General features: G+C 36.8%; 1 protein-coding gene across 1 annotated transcript; it reads right to left on the bottom strand.

The window, feature by feature from the left end:
- Positions 1–1,891: 1,891 nt before the first annotated feature.
- LOC132559520 (aquaporin-5-like) lies at positions 1,892–18,351 on the bottom strand. Its single transcript, XM_060224147.1, has 3 exons — positions 17,740–18,351; positions 5,441–5,521; positions 1,892–2,113 (listed from the first exon to the last, which is right to left on the bottom strand). The coding sequence occupies exons 1-3, from the start codon at positions 18,349–18,351 to the stop codon at positions 1,892–1,894; spliced, it is 915 nt and encodes a 304-aa protein (XP_060080130.1).
- Between the last annotated feature and the right edge of the window lie 203 nt (positions 18,352–18,554).

The following is an 18,554-nucleotide window of genomic DNA, read 5'->3' on the forward strand; positions in this document are numbered from 1 at the left end:
ATATAAATAGGTCATATTAAATATTAACACTTGACACCTATAACACTTATTAAAAACACACGATGTTTTCATAAACACGTGTTACTTTTCAAAAATACATAGATATTTTCATATATACTTGTTTCTTATAAGAAACACATGATATTTCATAAACACGTGTTACTTACAAAACGTGATATTTTCATAAACACGTGTTACTTACAAAACATGTGATATTTTCATACACATGTGTTACTTATCAAAACGTGACATTTCCATAAACACGCGTTACTTATCAAAAACGCATGTTTTCATAAACATTTGTTACTTATCAAAACGTGATATTTTCATAAACACGTGTTACTTATTAAAAACATGTTATTTTCATAGAAACATATATACTAAAAGCTTATCATAAGCACGTGTTAATTATTATAAATACTAGATTCTTGCTAAAACAGACAAAGAGGAAACACGTGATCACAACTACAATTATGATAGAGAAACAGTTTGTTTTCTGAAAAAATGCTTTTTGTGGAATAAAGAAAAAATATGAATAAGAATTGCACGTGACAGTGCGGCAGTGTTGAACATTTAAAACAAGAATACATTTCTTAAATCTGAGTCAAATTAATTTACATTTTATCCAAATACCCTATCTTTATCAAATCAACCGACAATTTATCCAAATACCCAATCTTTATCAAATCAACCGACAATTTATCCAAATACCCAATCTTTATCAAATCAACCTACAATTTATCCAAATACCCAATCTTTATCAAATCAACCTACAATTTATCCAAATACCCAATCTTTATCAAATCAACCGACAATTTATCCAAATACCCAATCTTTATCAAATCAACCGACAATTTATCCAAATACCCAATCTTTATCAAATCAACCTACAATTTATCCAAATACCCAATCTTTATCAAATCAACCTACAATTTATCCAAATACCCAATCTTTATCAAATCAACCTACAATTTATCCAAATACCCAATCTTTATCAAATCAACCTACAATTTATCCAAATACTAAATCTTTATCAAATCAACCGACAATTTATCCAAATACTAAATCTTTATCAAATCAACCTACAATTTATCCAAATACTAAATCTTTATCAAATCAACCGACAATTTATCCAAATACCCAATCTTATCAAATCAACCTACAATTTATCCAAATACCCAATCTTTATCAAATCAACCGACAATTTATCCAAATACCCAATCTTTATCAAATCAACCTACAATTTATCCAAATACCCAATCTTTATCAAATCAACCTACAATTTATCCAAATACCCAATCTTTATCAAATCAACCGACAATTTATCCAAATATCCAATCTTTATCAAATCAACCTACAATTTATCCAAATACCCAATCTTTATCAAATCAACCTACAATTTATCCAAATACTAAATCTTTATCAAATAACTCAAAACTCACATCTTCCCTGCAATAATTCGATCTCCATAATTTTACTTGGTCATACAGAAGGATGAGATGATATTCCCATGAGACAAGATAATATCTTATTGCCAAAACCTTCAGCAGGTGCCCTCTACTCCTTGTCTCCCCTACGAATATTCTTTCACTTGAACATAAGATTTACAATCTTCACCCTGGCTTACAGCATTCTATAACAAATTACCGTTACAGGTACAATTCATCTCTAAATTGATAATTGATTCACCAACTCTGATAAGGGGGAAAACTCTGCCTGAATTTACCGTTAGAAAGGTCGATAACCTGCCATTCATTTGTTCAATCCATTATCAATAATGAAAAAAAAAACTACACATGGTCGTTTCTCTTTAACAACTCGTTCCAAAATTCTCACACGTTATTCCTGTAACAATCCTGAAAGTGATTCGGTTACACAAGTATAGTAATATTCAAGCTGTTTCCGTTGGTTTCTGGTTCAGGTCGACATTGAGCTCTTCTGCTTCTTCATGGATGACCTTGATCTTTTTGCGTTTGGCGGGAAATTCTTCGTGATCGTAGTCACTTGATAGAAGAAATCCACGTGCTTTCTCTAACGACGCGTTCATGGAAAACAAATTGTCGTACATGAGGGCGGCACAACATGCCCCTAGGGGCGGTGCTAACCAGTAGACCTGCAACAAAAACATATATCACTGATTGTTTTATCGCAAAGTACAGTTTCAGTTAATGAAGCTCTTACACTCTTCTATATGTGCCGTTTACAGGGACAATTTTGCAGTAAGTTGTATATGATAAGTGAGATGATTTCTACAGCATTATTGTGCATTTTCCATTTCTCGATAGTAACTGCCCATGCTTCCCCAACATTCGGTGGTAAAAGAATTCTTGTGACTATTATTTACAATTGATGGATAAACTAACTCCAAAGGCTTCTGACAGGTGCAAGTTGATGAAATCTATATGGAACTGTCTGCTATCATGTTATCACTCGAAGATGTTATATCTCCTTGTGAAGTAATGGCCTTGATGAGTTCGATTCCTACTAAATAGAACAAGACAATACCAACATGACAATAATCCAAACTCAATTTCAGTAAAACTAGGGCAACATAAGAACAAAAGAAATATTGACAATGAGACCTATGACCAGGTGTTCTGGAAGAGTAAGCGTAAGAGCTGCTTCATCGACGACAAACGCCGAGTAAATCTTGACCAATCCAAGGAAGTGATGTATCGTTCCTTATAATCAAACTTCAAATGCAATAAAATAAGAGTAAAAGATGAACAAAAGAAAAAATTACCTTGATTCTCATAAAAAATATAAAGATACCACAAGATGTTCCTGGAGAGTAAGCATTTTTAGCTTCATCGCCTACATTCGCCTAGTAAATCATGACCAAGCAACGTTAATAATGCCATGTTCCCAAATGGAAAAAGGTCAACAATAACGGAACCAACAGGTGTTCTAACGAACATCAAACATGTCCAACTTTATATCGCACAAAGAAACAGAATAATTCTCTGTAGGATTCTGTAGGACGACCGTTACACTTACTTTTTTCATCAAACTACATCTTTTGAAACCTTGTGTTACGAATTCTCGTTTTAGAACGTGACATTACTTATTCGAAATGACCAAGCTTTACAGGGAGAGGCGTCAATGATGCCAGGAGGTGTTTATCCCCCTCGGACACCTTGTCTTATTTTCTTTTCTTCGTGTAAATATTTCTTTTTGTTCATAATTTGCCTTTGTTTCGTGAATTGAGATTTCGTTAACATGACGGTATCTTCTTGTCACTTTTTATCACTAAATGTGACCATGTAATACAGCCAGTGTATTCAATGGGAATTATACCAACGATACTATCCCCTACCTCCATACCTAACATACCTCCACAGCTGGGTATATCTTAGTAGAACTACAGAACTAGGTTAAATTGTAAAAGATTGTGAGTGAAGGGGTTCGTGAAAAACTACATTATGTAAACAGACACATGGGCAGGACGACAAGCTTATATTGATTCGGCCTCGATCTAGTACCAAAGGTCAAAAAGGTTAAAGGTTAGAGAATTGCGTGAGCGAAAAATGATCTCCCTTTATTACATACGGTTCTTCACCCAGCTATCCAATTATAAACAAATATATATAAACGAAATGTATGTTTATGAATATAAACAATCTACAGTGTTTGTATCTGGAGACTTGTGATACAGTGTTGAATGGTATACTGGAGATTAACAGTTTATTTAAAACGAATCAACCTCAGCTCATGTGAATCCTAACTTTAAAGGCAAAAATAAAAATAAAATGACTTTTTTAACTGGTTTTATAAACTAATTGTAAAGAATGCTATCATCGTCTCTATTATCGGGAATCACAAAAACTATAAACATCATTGAAAATTATAATAGTACACTACACCATAGCCCGTTTCATGAGATCAACGTTTGTTTCAAACTTAATCCGCCAAAAAATATTGAAAAAACGAAATTATCAATTTCCACGATCTAATTAAAACTAAATCTTTACTTTTTAGTGTTAATATGGAGTGTATCGTACTGAAATGAAATCTATGTTGACTGCATTTTTACACAGAAAGTTAATAAAGGAAACCTGTTCATTAACACTAAAGCGTTAGTGACATTTTGCGTATACTGTCAACACATTAATTTTCGTGTGGAAATTATTTTCATTGGATTTTAACAAAAATACTCCAAAATTAATCCCCACGAATATATATTATTTTACAGTATATCTTGGACATGTGGTGACCCTTTCATGATCATCTCTAAGGGATACTCCAGATAAATCAACATTACTGCCTTTAGATCAATGAAACAATTATCTGTTCCGATTGGTTCTACCTTTTATTGGTTAATCAAGAATTAATTTAGGACTATATCATCTATCTATTTCATTATCATCATCAAGTTATATTGTCTAGCGGAAACAGTGATCGTCACTGTGACAGATTTATAGAGTAATACAAATTGATATTAAGTATGTGTCGTTACGATCAATTCCGACATCCACAGTGGCTGCTATCATTGGGCCGTTTAAGGGATTTCCCAAAAATATTACACTGGTCAAAAAGAAAAGAAAATGAGTGCATGGATTCCAATTTTTGGACTTAAAAATCAAAGAAAAGTCATAGAAGGACGAAATATCGGTATGATGCAGCATCACAGACGAGTCCTAGAGGGACGAAATCTCGGTATGATGCAGCATCACAGACGAGTCCTAGAGGGACGAAATATCGGTATGATGCAGCATCACAGACGAGTCCTAGAGGAACGAAATATCGGTAGGATGCAGCATCACAGACGAGTCCTAGAGGGACGAAATCTCGGTATGATGCAGCATCACAGACGAGTCCTAGAGGGACGAAATCTCGGTATGATGCAGCATCACAGACGAGTCCTAGAGGGACGAAATATCGGTATGATGCAGCATCACAGACGAGTCCTAGAGGGACGAAATATCGGTATGATGCAGTCCGATTCATCATTTGGCTATGTTATATATGATTTTCAATTTGTATAGAAAAAATCTATTCACTTGTGTATTTTTCTTTCTGTTTTTTCCCAATCTCCACATTCATTACCAAAATACTCCCAAATTTCCAGTAGCAAAATATAAAAAAAAGGAAATTGTAACAAACATTGTACAGGGTAAGATGTGCACAGTTCTTGGATCTTGATTGTGTAGGATAAGAAACATTATCCGTCTGATTATTATATTATACAAAATGGCTGCCCTATCAGATTCTGAGAAAATGAGCGAACGATTACTTTGATCAAAACTTTATTCTTGATTCTTGTCTTCGGAGTTATCCATGTAGTAGTCTGCAAGTTAAACACGATCATTTTTTCTTGAAATCTTGTCCTTTTTTCGAAATATTGAACGTGTAGTCAGTGTGACTTTGGAGGATGAACGTAATGTATGCCGGTGTAAACATGGGATATTTTTATTCACACATTTTATAAATATAAACATACCCAGTGTTTTTCCCATATCCCCATGACAACTGCAGGTCCGAAACTACGTGCGGTGTTCATGCTAGCTCCGGTAAACTGGATCTGAAAAAAGTATAACATTATTACTTAAATAGCATAAACTCCAGCTCTCCAAGGCTAGCAAATGAACGATTATCACTTTGTGATAAAAGACAGCAAAACAACTTCATGGTAACCCAAACTTCTCCATTAGAAAAAAAAACAAACAAACTGCGTTCTAAATTATGCTTTATTATGTGGTCATGAACATTGTGTTTGCTCTTTGGTACCAAAGTCATGAGATTACCGAAATGTTCTTATAACCAAGTAGCAACTCCTTAGTGACAAACTGTGTGAAATATAAACTGCTTTACTTTAATCTATAATTCAAATCGAATGAGAAAAAAAATAAGAAAAAAGATAAATTTGGTAGTAAACGTTTGCTAGTGAGGCTGTTGTTAACATTAGGAGGAAGCCATTCCACCACAACTGGTCTAATACACTGGTATCTTAGCATTATATTATGAAAAAATGCAGGAAAAATCGGGAGACATCGGCTCAGTTAATGAATTTTGAATTTGAGTTAACATTATGATTTTGTTAACATGTTGCGATTTTATTGTTTTTTAACAAACAATAAGAGGAAATATTGCAGACAAGAACTCAGTCTCAATCCTATCAACGTGTCATGACTCGTGGCACCCAGAAAATATCTATTTTTACAGCAAGAAATCGTACTCTGGACCAAATATTCAAACGCCAATATTGTACGGTTCGCTTCAGGAAGAGATCTGTGACCAAGAAAACTCCGAAATACAAACTAGATATTAACACTTGATATGGAGTACATGTCAATAGTTGTGTCTCAAGAAGTGACAGCGTGATTCTCCACAGTCAGGTAGAGGTTACAGGCTCAGACAACATGAATGTTTGTTTCTCTATGTTGATAACAGACCTGGTTATCAGACTGGCTTGGCTATATCTTCATTTACTAGTATCCGAAAGAACATCCTAATAAGGTTGAATATTAGATATATCAGTGAATGGCATCTCATTCTAAATGATGAAGAGATGTTATTCACTTGTGTGACTTTTGTACAATCTTTAAGATAGCAGGTAGTAGACACTGCAGATGGGCTTCAAGTCATGTAACCTGCTTGCCATGGTCAATCCACTCGAAAAGTGACAAGATTCAGAAAATACACATGTACTTGACGCTGTTTTAAAATTACTTGCTGTATGAAAATTACAAAATTTATTTAGTTATTGGACTGCTCCCCTCCTCGTCTAGATTTAGACTTTTTATTTGATCTCTTTGGATTTTCATCAGTCGCCTCCTAGGTTTCAAATTTTAGGCTCTTAACATCACTGACGAGTCCTAGGCGGACGAAACAGCTGTATGATGTAGCATCACAGACGAGTCCTAGAAGGACGAAACGATTGTATAATGTAACATCACTTACGAGTCATAGAAGGACGAAACATCTGTATGATGTAGCATCATTGACGAATCCTAGAAGGACGAAACAGTTGTATGATGTAACATCACTGACAGGTCCTAGAAGGACGAAACAGCTGTATGATGTAGCATCACTGACGAATCCTAGAAGGACGAAACAGCTGTATGATGTAACATCACTGACAGGTCCTAGAAGGACGAACAGCTGTATGATGTAGCATTACTGACGAGTCATAGAAGAACGAAACTGCTGTATGCTGCAGTTTAATTCATTGTTTGACTCTACTGTGTCTCACTCTATTCACTGGTGTGTCTTTTGTACAATTTTTCAATACATGTGCAGTGAAGGAGATATACCAACGTATGTGTAAAACTGCCTACTATAGCTGTTTAGCTTCCATGTCTCTGTGATGCAAGGGTCTGACATTGGGGAAATCAAGAAAGAGGGTTATGATAATCAACCTAAAGAAAAGCAGAATAGAGATGGGGATTCACTGTCCCCACAGCGTTGGTAATTTCTAATATGGTATAATTTTGACGTTTGTTCAGTAAATATGTATATAAGTTAAGATGCCGACATCATCTGTAACAGTAAAATGTACTGCTGCCATCAAAGGGGAAATCTATGTATGTTGTAAGGGATAAATCAGGTCAGAGGGAATGCTCATGGCGGTACATAGTGTGTATACAGTATTACAGGGATTCACAGGTATTGGGTGCTCATTCCGCAATTGTCACGACAATGGACAGCATGAGAGGGGATGGAATAGAGGAAATGAAAGAGGATGTTAAAGAATATCAATTTTGTGATCGAATGAAAAAAATAAAGAATAATAAACATTGGTTTTTTGAATTTCATCCAACCACAGAGAGTAAATGTAAAGAAAGTGGTGTAAACGAAAAACAATTATTTACCGATTTACATGGTAAACAAGGTAAACACCATGTCATAGATCAGTCCATTAAGTGATAAGCTTTATCTAGGTTGCTTGTTACACTCTGGCAAATATATATATATATATATATAAGATGATGTTTCTACAAACAATGTTTCATCCGCAATATAAACAGAGAAACGCTATACACAAACAGCTGAAATAGGTAGAGACATGTTCAGGTGATATGCCCTGGAAGGACGAAAAAGCTGTATGATGCCGTTAAATACATTGTTTAGCTCTACTGTATCTAACTCTAAATTTGGATTTAAAGGTGCCGCTTACTTGTGTGCATAATTGAATATTAATGCAATGAATGTGTTGATTTTGAGTAAGCATGTATCTGTTTGAGTGTTTATGTGTATGTGTCAGTATTAAATATGTGTGGTGTGCTTATATATGAATCACTTTTTGGTTGATGCTGTAAATTGATTCGTTTCGTGTGAGACAATGTGAATTCAAAATAAACAAAAATATTTTATTGCATTTCAGAAAAAATGATACGAAGTATCTTTCTGTTTGATGATACCACTTCCTGGGGTTTTGTTAGTTACATTTTCTATAAAAAAAAAAGGGAGACAAGTCTGAAACAACATCCAAGAGGTCAGCACAACATCCAAGAGTTCGGCACAACATCCAAGAGTTCGGCACAACATCCTAGAGTTCGGCACAACATCCAAGAGTTCGGCACAACATCCTAGAGTTCGGTACAACATCCAAGAGTTCGGCACAACATCCAAGAGTTCGGTACAACATCCAAGAGTTCGGCACAACATCCAAGAGTTCGGCAATACGATGACCCACCGAAAACATCCAAAATGACGTCAGTCATAAATAAATAATACCAAGACAAGGAGCATTACAAGCTAAACGAGGAAAGATGAACCCGAAATGAACGGTAGCAGTTGGGAGGTAGAGGTAGGGGCATAACTAAGCCATTTTTGTTAACTATAGACGCTTTTGACCCGCCAAAAGGATAAAATGAAGCATGTATGTTTAACCCTTAGTCAACGCCAATACATTTATAATTTCAATCATCAGTTCATCATATGATTAGGAAATAGTTTTGTACATAATATATTTAAGTTTTCTTGTACAAGTTTCAAAACAGCTAAATTGTATACACGTAAAGAACCGAAAATAATTGACAAGTATGTTTCTGATGTGAGTTTATGGTGTTTGAAACATAACTACGAAATTAAAATAAAAACCATTCAACCGAAACCACAAAAATCACAAAATCGTAAGTGATTACTACAACACCTAATTATAAAACCGTCACAGAATTTCTATAGTAATTAGGTTATAATTTATAGATAGTTATCGAGGCGTTAACATCGATTTTATCCTTACAATGTTTTGTTGTTAATGCAGTATAACAATACCTAGAGTTTCGTGGTATTCTGGGACTAGCATGGCTTTATAATTACCATGAGAAGATGACACCATAACTAGGACTGACTAAGATTCACATGGTGGATGTCGTTGTTGAGTAGAAGGCGTTCACTTCTCCACACAAAACTGGTTTAATTCTCAATCATTTTTCATGGGTCTCCGTGTAAACAATGTTTTGTCTATATATTGCCCTTCGTTCACCGAGTTTTACTGTTAGCTATGAGTATGTTGGCTTGGCCTTGTTTCTTCCTTATCGTGAAATTTCGTGCTTAGCATCATTAATGCAGTTTGTTGATAAAATCTTACAATCTTGTTCAAACGGTTGATATCATACAGGTTTCGAGGTAAACAAATGTTAATATATTCTTGGTCATAGGTTAGAGACCATCTATATCTTTGACTGGGCCTAATTTAATACTCTTCGCTTTATTAAAGAAACATATTCAGCGAGGACTCACCAGGATATATGAGAATGGTTTTAGGTTTCTAACGAAACTAACGACAGTCGATAGGAAATGAAATTTACAGAATATGACGGGTTGTATCATTTTAAACGGACGTGTTCGAAGAGGAATTCTCTTGTCAATAGCAACATCAACAAATTCCCAAAATATGTTACTTGATCAAGACAAGCAAACGAAGCTCACAGTTTAGGGCAAAGAACCCCGACCACCTATTGGTAAATGTTGATGTGTTCAGAGAGTGGTTCTGACGATACGCCGTATTTCTTGTTCTCCAGACACGAACCCTGCTGTCTGTCAGAATAAGTACAGAGCGGCTTCATCAGACCAGTGGACTCTTCGCCAAGACATAACATCCCATGTCCGGTCATCACTGACCATTGTATTCTGGCTTGTTCGTGCCTTCCAGGAATGGGGCTCGCCTTTCCTGCCTACTGAGCCTGAAGGCAGTAGAGAATGGGGCTCGCCTTTCCTGCCTACTGAGCCTGAAGGCAGTAGAGAATGGGGCTCGCCTTTCCTGCCTACTGAGCCTGAAGGCAGTAGAGAATGGGGCTCGCCTTTCCTGCCTACTGAGCCTGAAGGCAGTAGAGAATGGGGCTCGCCTTTCCTGCCTACTGAGCCTGAAGGCAGTAGAGAATGGGGCTCGCCTTTCCTGCCTACTGAGCCTGAAGGCAGTAGAGAATGGGGCTCGAACTATTCCAGGGACTCGCTATCTTTCAACATCTGTCAATTTTCGACATGATATTAAATACAATATGAGTACGTGTATGCTGTAACTATATTACACGTGCAAACCCTGTTGTAAGTGACAAAGCAGGGTTTTTTTCGTACAGGGTTCACCAGTTTTATCTGGGTTATTGTTAAGTTGGATGTATCGGTTGATGGCATACGACATCATACACAAGAACAAATACTATGAAGAATACGACACGATTTAGTTTTTAAAAGGAAAAACAATGATTAAAATTGTCATACTGAAATTCATTGTCTCTAACACACGGCCATGTTTGTCAATATTTTCCTAAGATAGCCCGAATATTAGTGGGGAAATGAACTAATATATAGCCTAGCCTACAGTTAAGTGGTAAATATGAACTAAAATATAGCCTAGCCTACAGTTAAGTGGTAAATATGAACTAAAAATATAGCCTAGCCTATAGTTAAGTGGTAAATATGAACTAAAATATAGCCTAGCCTACAGTTAAGTGGTAAATATGAACTAAAAATATAGCCTAGCCTACAGTTAAGTGGTAAATATGAACTAATATATAGCCTAGCCTACAGTTAAGTGGTAAATATGAACTAAAAATATAGCCTAGCCTACAGTTAAGTGGTAAATATGAACTAATATATAGCCTAGCCTACAGTTAAGTGGTAAATATGAACTAAAAATATAGCCTAGCCTACAGTTAAGTGGTAAATATGAACTAATATATAGCCTAGCCTACAGTTAAGTGGTAAATATGAACTAAAAATATAGCCTAGTCTATAGTTAAGTGGTAAATATGAACTAAAAATATAGCCTAGCCTACAGTTAAGTGGTAAATATGAACTAAAAATATAGCCTAGCCTACAGTTAAGTGGTAAATATGAACTAATATATAGCCTAGCCTACAGTTAAGTGGTAAATATGAACTAAAAATATAGCCTAGTCTATAGTTAAGTGGTAAATATGAACTAAAAATATAGCCTAGCCTACAGTTAAGTGGTAAATATGAACTAATAAATAGGCTAGAGTTTAGTGGTAAATATGAGTTTGACAAGAGACAGATGGTAAATCAATGCTGATAGGGGTTAAGTAGTAAATATTGTCTCACATTGGTAAGAGGTTCATGAAAATTCTAGGATGACATAAGGTTTGTGCTTGGTGATAAAACTCTACGTGGTGACGGAAATTATTAAACTTGACTTGTACACATATTTACGTGCAGTAAATCTGAAGTCACGGTGAATGTCAGATATTGAATATCACAGCAGATCAGAAGTATGTGGGATTGATGGGTTGATAACGACTGATTAGATTTTACCTGTGGTCGCGTTCTCCAGGTGTGTTGGTGTAGGTAAATAATGACACCTAGAGATATATCAGAATGACCTTGACTTATGATACTATACACGAGATTTTAAAGTAATAACAGTGTTAAAGATTGCAGTCTATTTACATTTCTCATCCTTCTTTTCTTTTTTTTTTCTTATCGTGTCGATTCGAAAAATGTACAATTGCCAAACAAGTTATCCTACTTAAATTATCACACTGGCTTATTGGCCAGGAAGCGCGATGGGTCTTACGGTGCGAGGAAACAGGGGTACCAAGGGAAAACCCATTTTCGTCAAGCGGTCAAGATGTGTTTCAGGTTTTAGACCTGGAGTCGACATCGTAGTAAAACGTATTATTTACAGTGATATGTGTAAGTGATAGCTTTAGGGATACAAAGCCAAAGCAGTCGTCGGGTCATAGGTCATATTGAAAGGTATTGCATCGTTCCAAATATTATACCTGGTAGAAAGTAAACCTTTCAGTCTACTTTTAGTCTATGTTTTAAGTCCATGTCTCTTAAACTAAATACGTATTTTAGTGTACATATATCATCTCGGTCAAGTAACATATCTTAATCCATATTCCTTAGTCCAGTATCTTGGTCCATATTCCTTAGTCCAATGTCTTGGTCTAAATCTCGGTCCATATTCCTTAGTCCAAAATCTCGGTCCATATTCCTTAGTCCAATGGCTTGGCCTAAATCTCGGTCCATATTCCTTAATCCAATGTCTTGGACTAAATCTCGGTCCATATTCCTTAGTCCAGTATCTCATCCATATACCTTAGTCCATTATCTTTGCCTAAATCTCGGTCCATATTCCTTAGTCCAGAAGCTCGGTCCATATTCCATAGTCCAGTATCTTTGCCTAAATTTCGGTCCATATTCCTAAGTCCAGTATCTCATCCATATACCTTAGTCCAATATCTTGGCCTAAATCTCGGTCCATATTCCTTAGTCCAATATCTTGGACTAAATCTCGGTCCATATTCCTTAGTCCAGTATCTTGGTCCACATTCCTTAGTCCAATATATTGGTCTAAATCTCGGTCCATATTCCTTTGTCCAAAATCTCGGTCCATATTCCTTAATCCAATATCTTGGCCTAAATTTCGGTCCATATTCCTAAGTCCAGTATCTCGGTCCACATTCCTTAGTCCAGTATCTCGGTCCATATTCCTTAGTCCAATGTCTTGGTCTAAATATCGGTCCATATTCCTTAGTCCAATATCTTGGCCTTAATCTCGATCCATATTCCTCAGTCTAATGTCTTGGTCTAAATCTCGGTCCATATTCCTTAGTCCAATGTCTTGGTCTAAATCTCGGTCCATATTCCTTAGTCCAATATCTCGGTCCACATTCCTTAGTCCAATATATTGGTCTAAATCTCGGTCCATATTCCTTTGTCCAAAATCTCGGTCCATATTCCTTAGTCCAATATCTTGGCCTTAATCTCTGTCCATATTCCTTAGTCCAATATCTTGGCCTAAATCTCGGTCCATATTCCTTAGTCCAATATGTTGGCCTAAATCTCTGTCCATATTCCTTAGTCCAATATCTTGGCCTAAATCTCGGTCCATATTCCTTGGTCCAAAATATCTGTCCATATTCCTTAGTCCAATATCTTGGTCTAAATCTCGATCCATATTCCTTATTTCAGTATCTCGGTCCATATTCCTTAGTCCAATGTCTTGGCCTAAATCTCGGTCCATATTCCTTAGTCCAATGTCTTGGACTAAATCTCGGTCCATATTCCTTAGTCCAGTATCTCATCCATATACCTTAGTCCAATATCTTGGCCTAAATTTCGGTCCATATTCCTTAGTTCAGTATCTCGGTCCATATTCCTTAGTCCAATATTTCGGTCCATATTCCTTAGTCCAATGTCTTGGTCTAAATCTCGGTCCATATTCCTTAGTCCAATATCTTGGCCTTAATCTCTGTCCATATTCCTTAGTCCAATATCTTGGCCTTAATCTCTGTCCATATTCCTTAGTCCAAAATATCTGTCCATATTCCTTAGTCCAATATCTTGGTCTAAATCTCGATCCATATTCCTTATTTCAGTATCTCGGTCCATATTCCTTAGTCCAATGTCTTGGCCTAAATCTCGGTCCATATTCCTTAGTCCAATGTCTTGGACTAAATCTCGGTCCATATTCCTTAGTCCAGTATCTCATCCATATACCTTAGTCCATTATCTTTGCCTAAATCTCGGTCCATATTCCTTAGTCCAGAAGCTCGGTCCATATTCCATAGTCCAGTATCTTTGCCTAAATTTCGGTCCATATTCCTAAGTCCAGTATCTCATCCATATACCTTAGTCCAATATCTTGGCCTAAATTTCTGTCCATATTCCTTAGTCCAATATCTTGGCCTAAATCTCTGTCCATATTCCTTGGTCCAATATCTTGGCCTAAATTTCGGTCCATAATCCTAAGTCCAGTATCTAGGTCCACATTCCTAAGTCCAGTATCTCGGTCCACATTCCTTAGTCCAGTATCTCGGTCCACATTCCTTAGTCCAGTATCTCGGTCCATATTCCTTAGTCCAATGTCTTGGTCTAAATCTCGGTCCATATTCCTTAGTCCAAAATCTCGGTCCATATTCCTTAGTACAATAGCTTGGTCTAAATCTCTGTCCATATTCCTTAGTCTAATATCTTGGCCTAAATCTCGGTCCATATTCCTTAGTCCAGTATCTCGGTCCACATTCCTTAGCCCAATATATTGGTCTAAATCTCGGTCCATATTCCTTTGTCCAAAATCTCGGTCCATATTCCTTAGTCCAATATCTTGGCCTAAATCTCGGCCCATATTCCTTAGTCCAGTATCTCGGTCCACATTCCTTAGTCCAATATCTTGGTCTTAATCTCGGTCCATACTCCTTAGTCCAAAATATATGTCCATATTCCTTAGTCCAATATCTTGGTCTAAATCTTAATCCATATTCCTTAGTCCAGTATCTCGGTCCATATTCCTTAGTCCAATGTCTTGGTCTAAATCCCGATCCATATTCCTTAGTCCAATATCTTGGCCTAAATCTCGGTCCATATTCTTTAGGCCAATATCTTGGCCTAAATCTCGGTCAATATTCCTTAGTCCAGTATCTCGGTCCATATTCCGTAGTCCAGTATCATTGCCTAAATCTCGGTCCATATTCCTTAATCCAATATCTTGGCCTAAATTTCGGTCCATATTCCTTAGTCCAATATGTTGGCCTAAATCTCGGTCCATATTCCTTAATCCAATATCTTGCCTAAATTTCGGTCCATATTCCTTAGTCCAATATGTTGGCCTAAATCTCTGTCCATATTCCTTAGTCCAATGTCTTGGTCTAAATCCCGATCCATATTCCTTAGTCCAATATCTTGGCCTAAATCTCGGTCCATATTCTTTAGGCCAATATCTTGGCCTAAATCTCGGTCAATATTCCTTAGTCCAGTATCTCGGTCCATATTCCGTAGTCCAGTATCATTGCCTAAATCTCGGTCCATATTCCTTAATCCAATATGTTGGCCTAAATCTCGGTCCATATTCCTTAATCCAATATCTTGGCCTAAATCTCGGTCCATATTCTTTAGTCCGATATCTTGGCCTAAATCTCAGTCAATATTCTTAGTCTACCTTAGTCTTTGTAACCAGGCCTCGTTTCGTCACCACATATCACATTTTTTGACGATGGCACTAAGTAACTTAGCATTATGTTAACTTGTATGTTTGTAGCTCTTAATCTGACACCCATTATGACAGAACTATACTAGATGGGATTAGTCAGGATGTAACGATACATTTTACACTATAATAGTGCCGTGTAATGGTGTAAGGTGGGAGAGTGTATGTCTGACAACGTTGAGGTTATGTGTACTAGAAGTAAGTATTCACATCACATCAACTTTACACATTGTATAAGTTTTGTCTACATCCGCTGATGAAGATAATTATCACGTGCAGATATATCTACCTGCACGTATGTACATATATACCCCCTCCCTCCTGCAGTTAATACTCTCGTTACTTTGTGTAGACCGATTTATTTCAAACAGAAAATTACAATCTCAACATTCCACGATACGCTATCATTTTAAATGCTTGAATTATTCATGAGAAAAAATAAGAATATGTATGTACAAGAGATGGAGATGTAAAGTGTTTCGCTCTGGTAAATATTTCCACAGTCTATCTGGCTGTATCTAATTACAGTCTCGAGACTGCTGTGATGAGCGTCAATAAAAATCGGGTAAAAAGGCAGGCTTGTTTTTGTAAACTTTCCATGTAATTTTCTTGTCGTGTTCTGAAATTCAGTTTTGTAAATATAACATGTACCATAAGATGGGCGATGTTGTATTAAGTGTCCGGTTTACACAGGCAGGTAACATCTTTAACCAATGTTGGTATATATTTCAGGCTATAGGTCTCAGCTTCTGTCCGCAATAACTATAACGAATCCCGATTCATCCATTCCAGTGGTTCTGTTTGTTTTCTACAAACCATACAACTAGAACGGTTTTGTTTGTTGTAGTAATGTTTAACGTCACATAAACAGCTAGGGTCATTTAAGAACGGTCTCCCGGTGTATACGGGATATTGTGTATGTTGTATTGAGTGCGCGTGTTTGTCAGAGACTGTGATAATTACGTATAAGCCTCCTCGTGATAGTGTTGAATTTACAGTGCTATCACACTGAAGTGTATTGCCGAAGACCCCAATCAGGACATCCCACCCGGTCACATTATACTGACAGCGAGAGTCATTACGCTACCACACTACCGATCTGGAAGTAATGACTAACATTGTAACGGACAATGGACAGTGTCCAGACCCTTCCTCACACAAAAACTCAACTAAGGCCAAAAATGAGGCAGTTTCTGGGGAGATGTTAAGACAAAAGCTGTTTAAAAAAGGAGGGACACCCAAGCAACAGGGTTGAGAGAAAGAAAACAATTTCGATACACTTGTACGGCAGGAACTGAGGCGAAAGCAAACCATCTGGAACTCGAAAATACAACCAGCCAATAGTTTTTTTAATAGAAAACAAAGCAACAGGAATTAACGGGTCACTAAACATTTAGACACGGATCAGATATCAAAACAATGAAGGATGTTGTCGTGATATTTAAACAATGCCAACAAAAGAGACGTCAACTAAAAAAAACACCAAAAAAGGTTATATCACATCAAATTAAGAAATTATATCTATAGCCCTAAGGTCAGGTACAGTCCTCTAATTTCAGGTGGAGGTCAGAGTTCATGCATTGTATTCCCTTTATGACATATAATTATACAAAAGCCCTGTTACACAAAGGAATTGACTTTCAAATCGCCCTGTTTAACTCAGGAAGTATCCGATATATCTACAGTGATACTCCTCTATACAATATTTCCCTATCATATCTATACCTTTCATTGCTGGAATTCAACATTATCTTAACAACATACCGACTTACGTTAAACTTGGATACGATTTAAATTCTTTCATAATCTAGGATCGACATACCATTAGTCATTAAAAATTGATTCTAAAATAATAGATGTTTATCACTGGAATTGGTATAAGGTTTACAGATCATCATTTGGTCGTTCGGAATATGAATAAATCCGTAGAAAGAAAAATCTGGAATAACGTATATCCAGATTAAAGAAATCTTACTCCGTGGATTAATAATAAAGTAATAGAAACAGAACCGATACGAGACCATTTGAAATAGTTTTACATTATACATCAAGAAGCGATTTGATTTTTTCCGAACAAGCACAATTACTTCAAAAACAGAAAATAGAGATGATAAAAAATTCTGTTTATGTGTGACGTCATAACATGCGATCATTGCTCTCTAAGGTGAGATAAAGAAATACCAAACGTAACAGACATTTTGATCAAAGTTGTCAACAGGTGTGAGAATGATGATTGATATATACTTCTGACCAAGACAGGTACATACAGCATAAAGAATATAGGTAAATAGCGTCATGTGATCAATGTTTACATCATTACCGCTATAGACATGACATACTTACTGCAAACAGGTGACACATGGTCACAGCAAGGCCAATAGACAGTGGAAAGGAACCGCCTAAGTCCTTACGTTTTTTGTCACATGTCGCAAAAATGGTAAAGATGAGAATAAATGTTATAAAGAACTCAATTCCAAACGCCTTGCCACCATCTACGTCACTGTGTGGTACTGTAGCACCCAGACTATCCTGACGACGGACGGGTGTCATTCCCTTCAGCAATCCCGCGCCAATAATTGCACCCAGGCATTGTACTACGATGTAGAGAACGGCACGTGCCAAACTTATTTGACGCGTGATGAAGAACGCACACGTGACCGCGGGATTGATATGTCCCCCGCTTACATGTCCAATGCTCCATACAATAGTTGCAACACTGAGTCCGAAACAGAATGCGATCTGTACTACTTTATTATCAGCATCCCAAGCCACACATGACCCACACCCTACCATCACCAGTAACAAAGTTCCCAGGAACTCGGCTCCTACAGCCTTCCAAAACCGCAAAGATTTCAAATCATCTATGCTCGTAATCATCCTGTACCTTCGTGCCCAATGATTCGCAGGAACAGAATCACGACTAAACTTCTTCTTGTGAGAAGTGAACTCCGGCATAGGCTATCTTCACGTAATAAATTGTACAAATACTCAAACAGATATCGCTCGTGTTACTACTGTTGGTGGCGCCAACCGTGGATTGCTACTACCCTCATCAAATTGTCGTTGTTTCTGAGTCTATGCCCGCTTATAACAGCTAGTAGCATGTCCCGTCAATGTTGTACATCGGTTATATTAGCAATGAGTGATAACACACACAG

This window comes from Ylistrum balloti, unplaced genomic scaffold (assembly GCF_031769215.1).
Source record: "Ylistrum balloti isolate Yb309-2 unplaced genomic scaffold, AGI_CSIRO_Ybal_v1 Utg370928, whole genome shotgun sequence".
Classification (NCBI taxonomy): Eukaryota; Metazoa; Mollusca; class Bivalvia; order Pectinida; family Pectinidae; genus Ylistrum; species Ylistrum balloti.

What these genes read in the sequence shown, in the direction of transcription:
- LOC132559520 (XM_060224147.1), bottom strand. Translation starts at nt 18,351, where the DNA reads ATGCCGGAGTTCACTTCTCACAAGAAGAAGTTTAGTCGTGATTCTGTT. An exon ending in CCATGTGTCACCTGTTTGCA is followed by an intron (nt 5,522 to 17,739) that starts GTAAGTATGTCA and finishes TACTTTTTTCAG; the next exon opens with ATCCAGTTTACCGGAGCTAG. An exon ending in GGATATGGGAAAAACACTGG is followed by an intron (nt 2,114 to 5,440) that starts GTATGTTTATAT and finishes TTTTTGTTGCAG; the next exon opens with GTCTACTGGTTAGCACCGCC.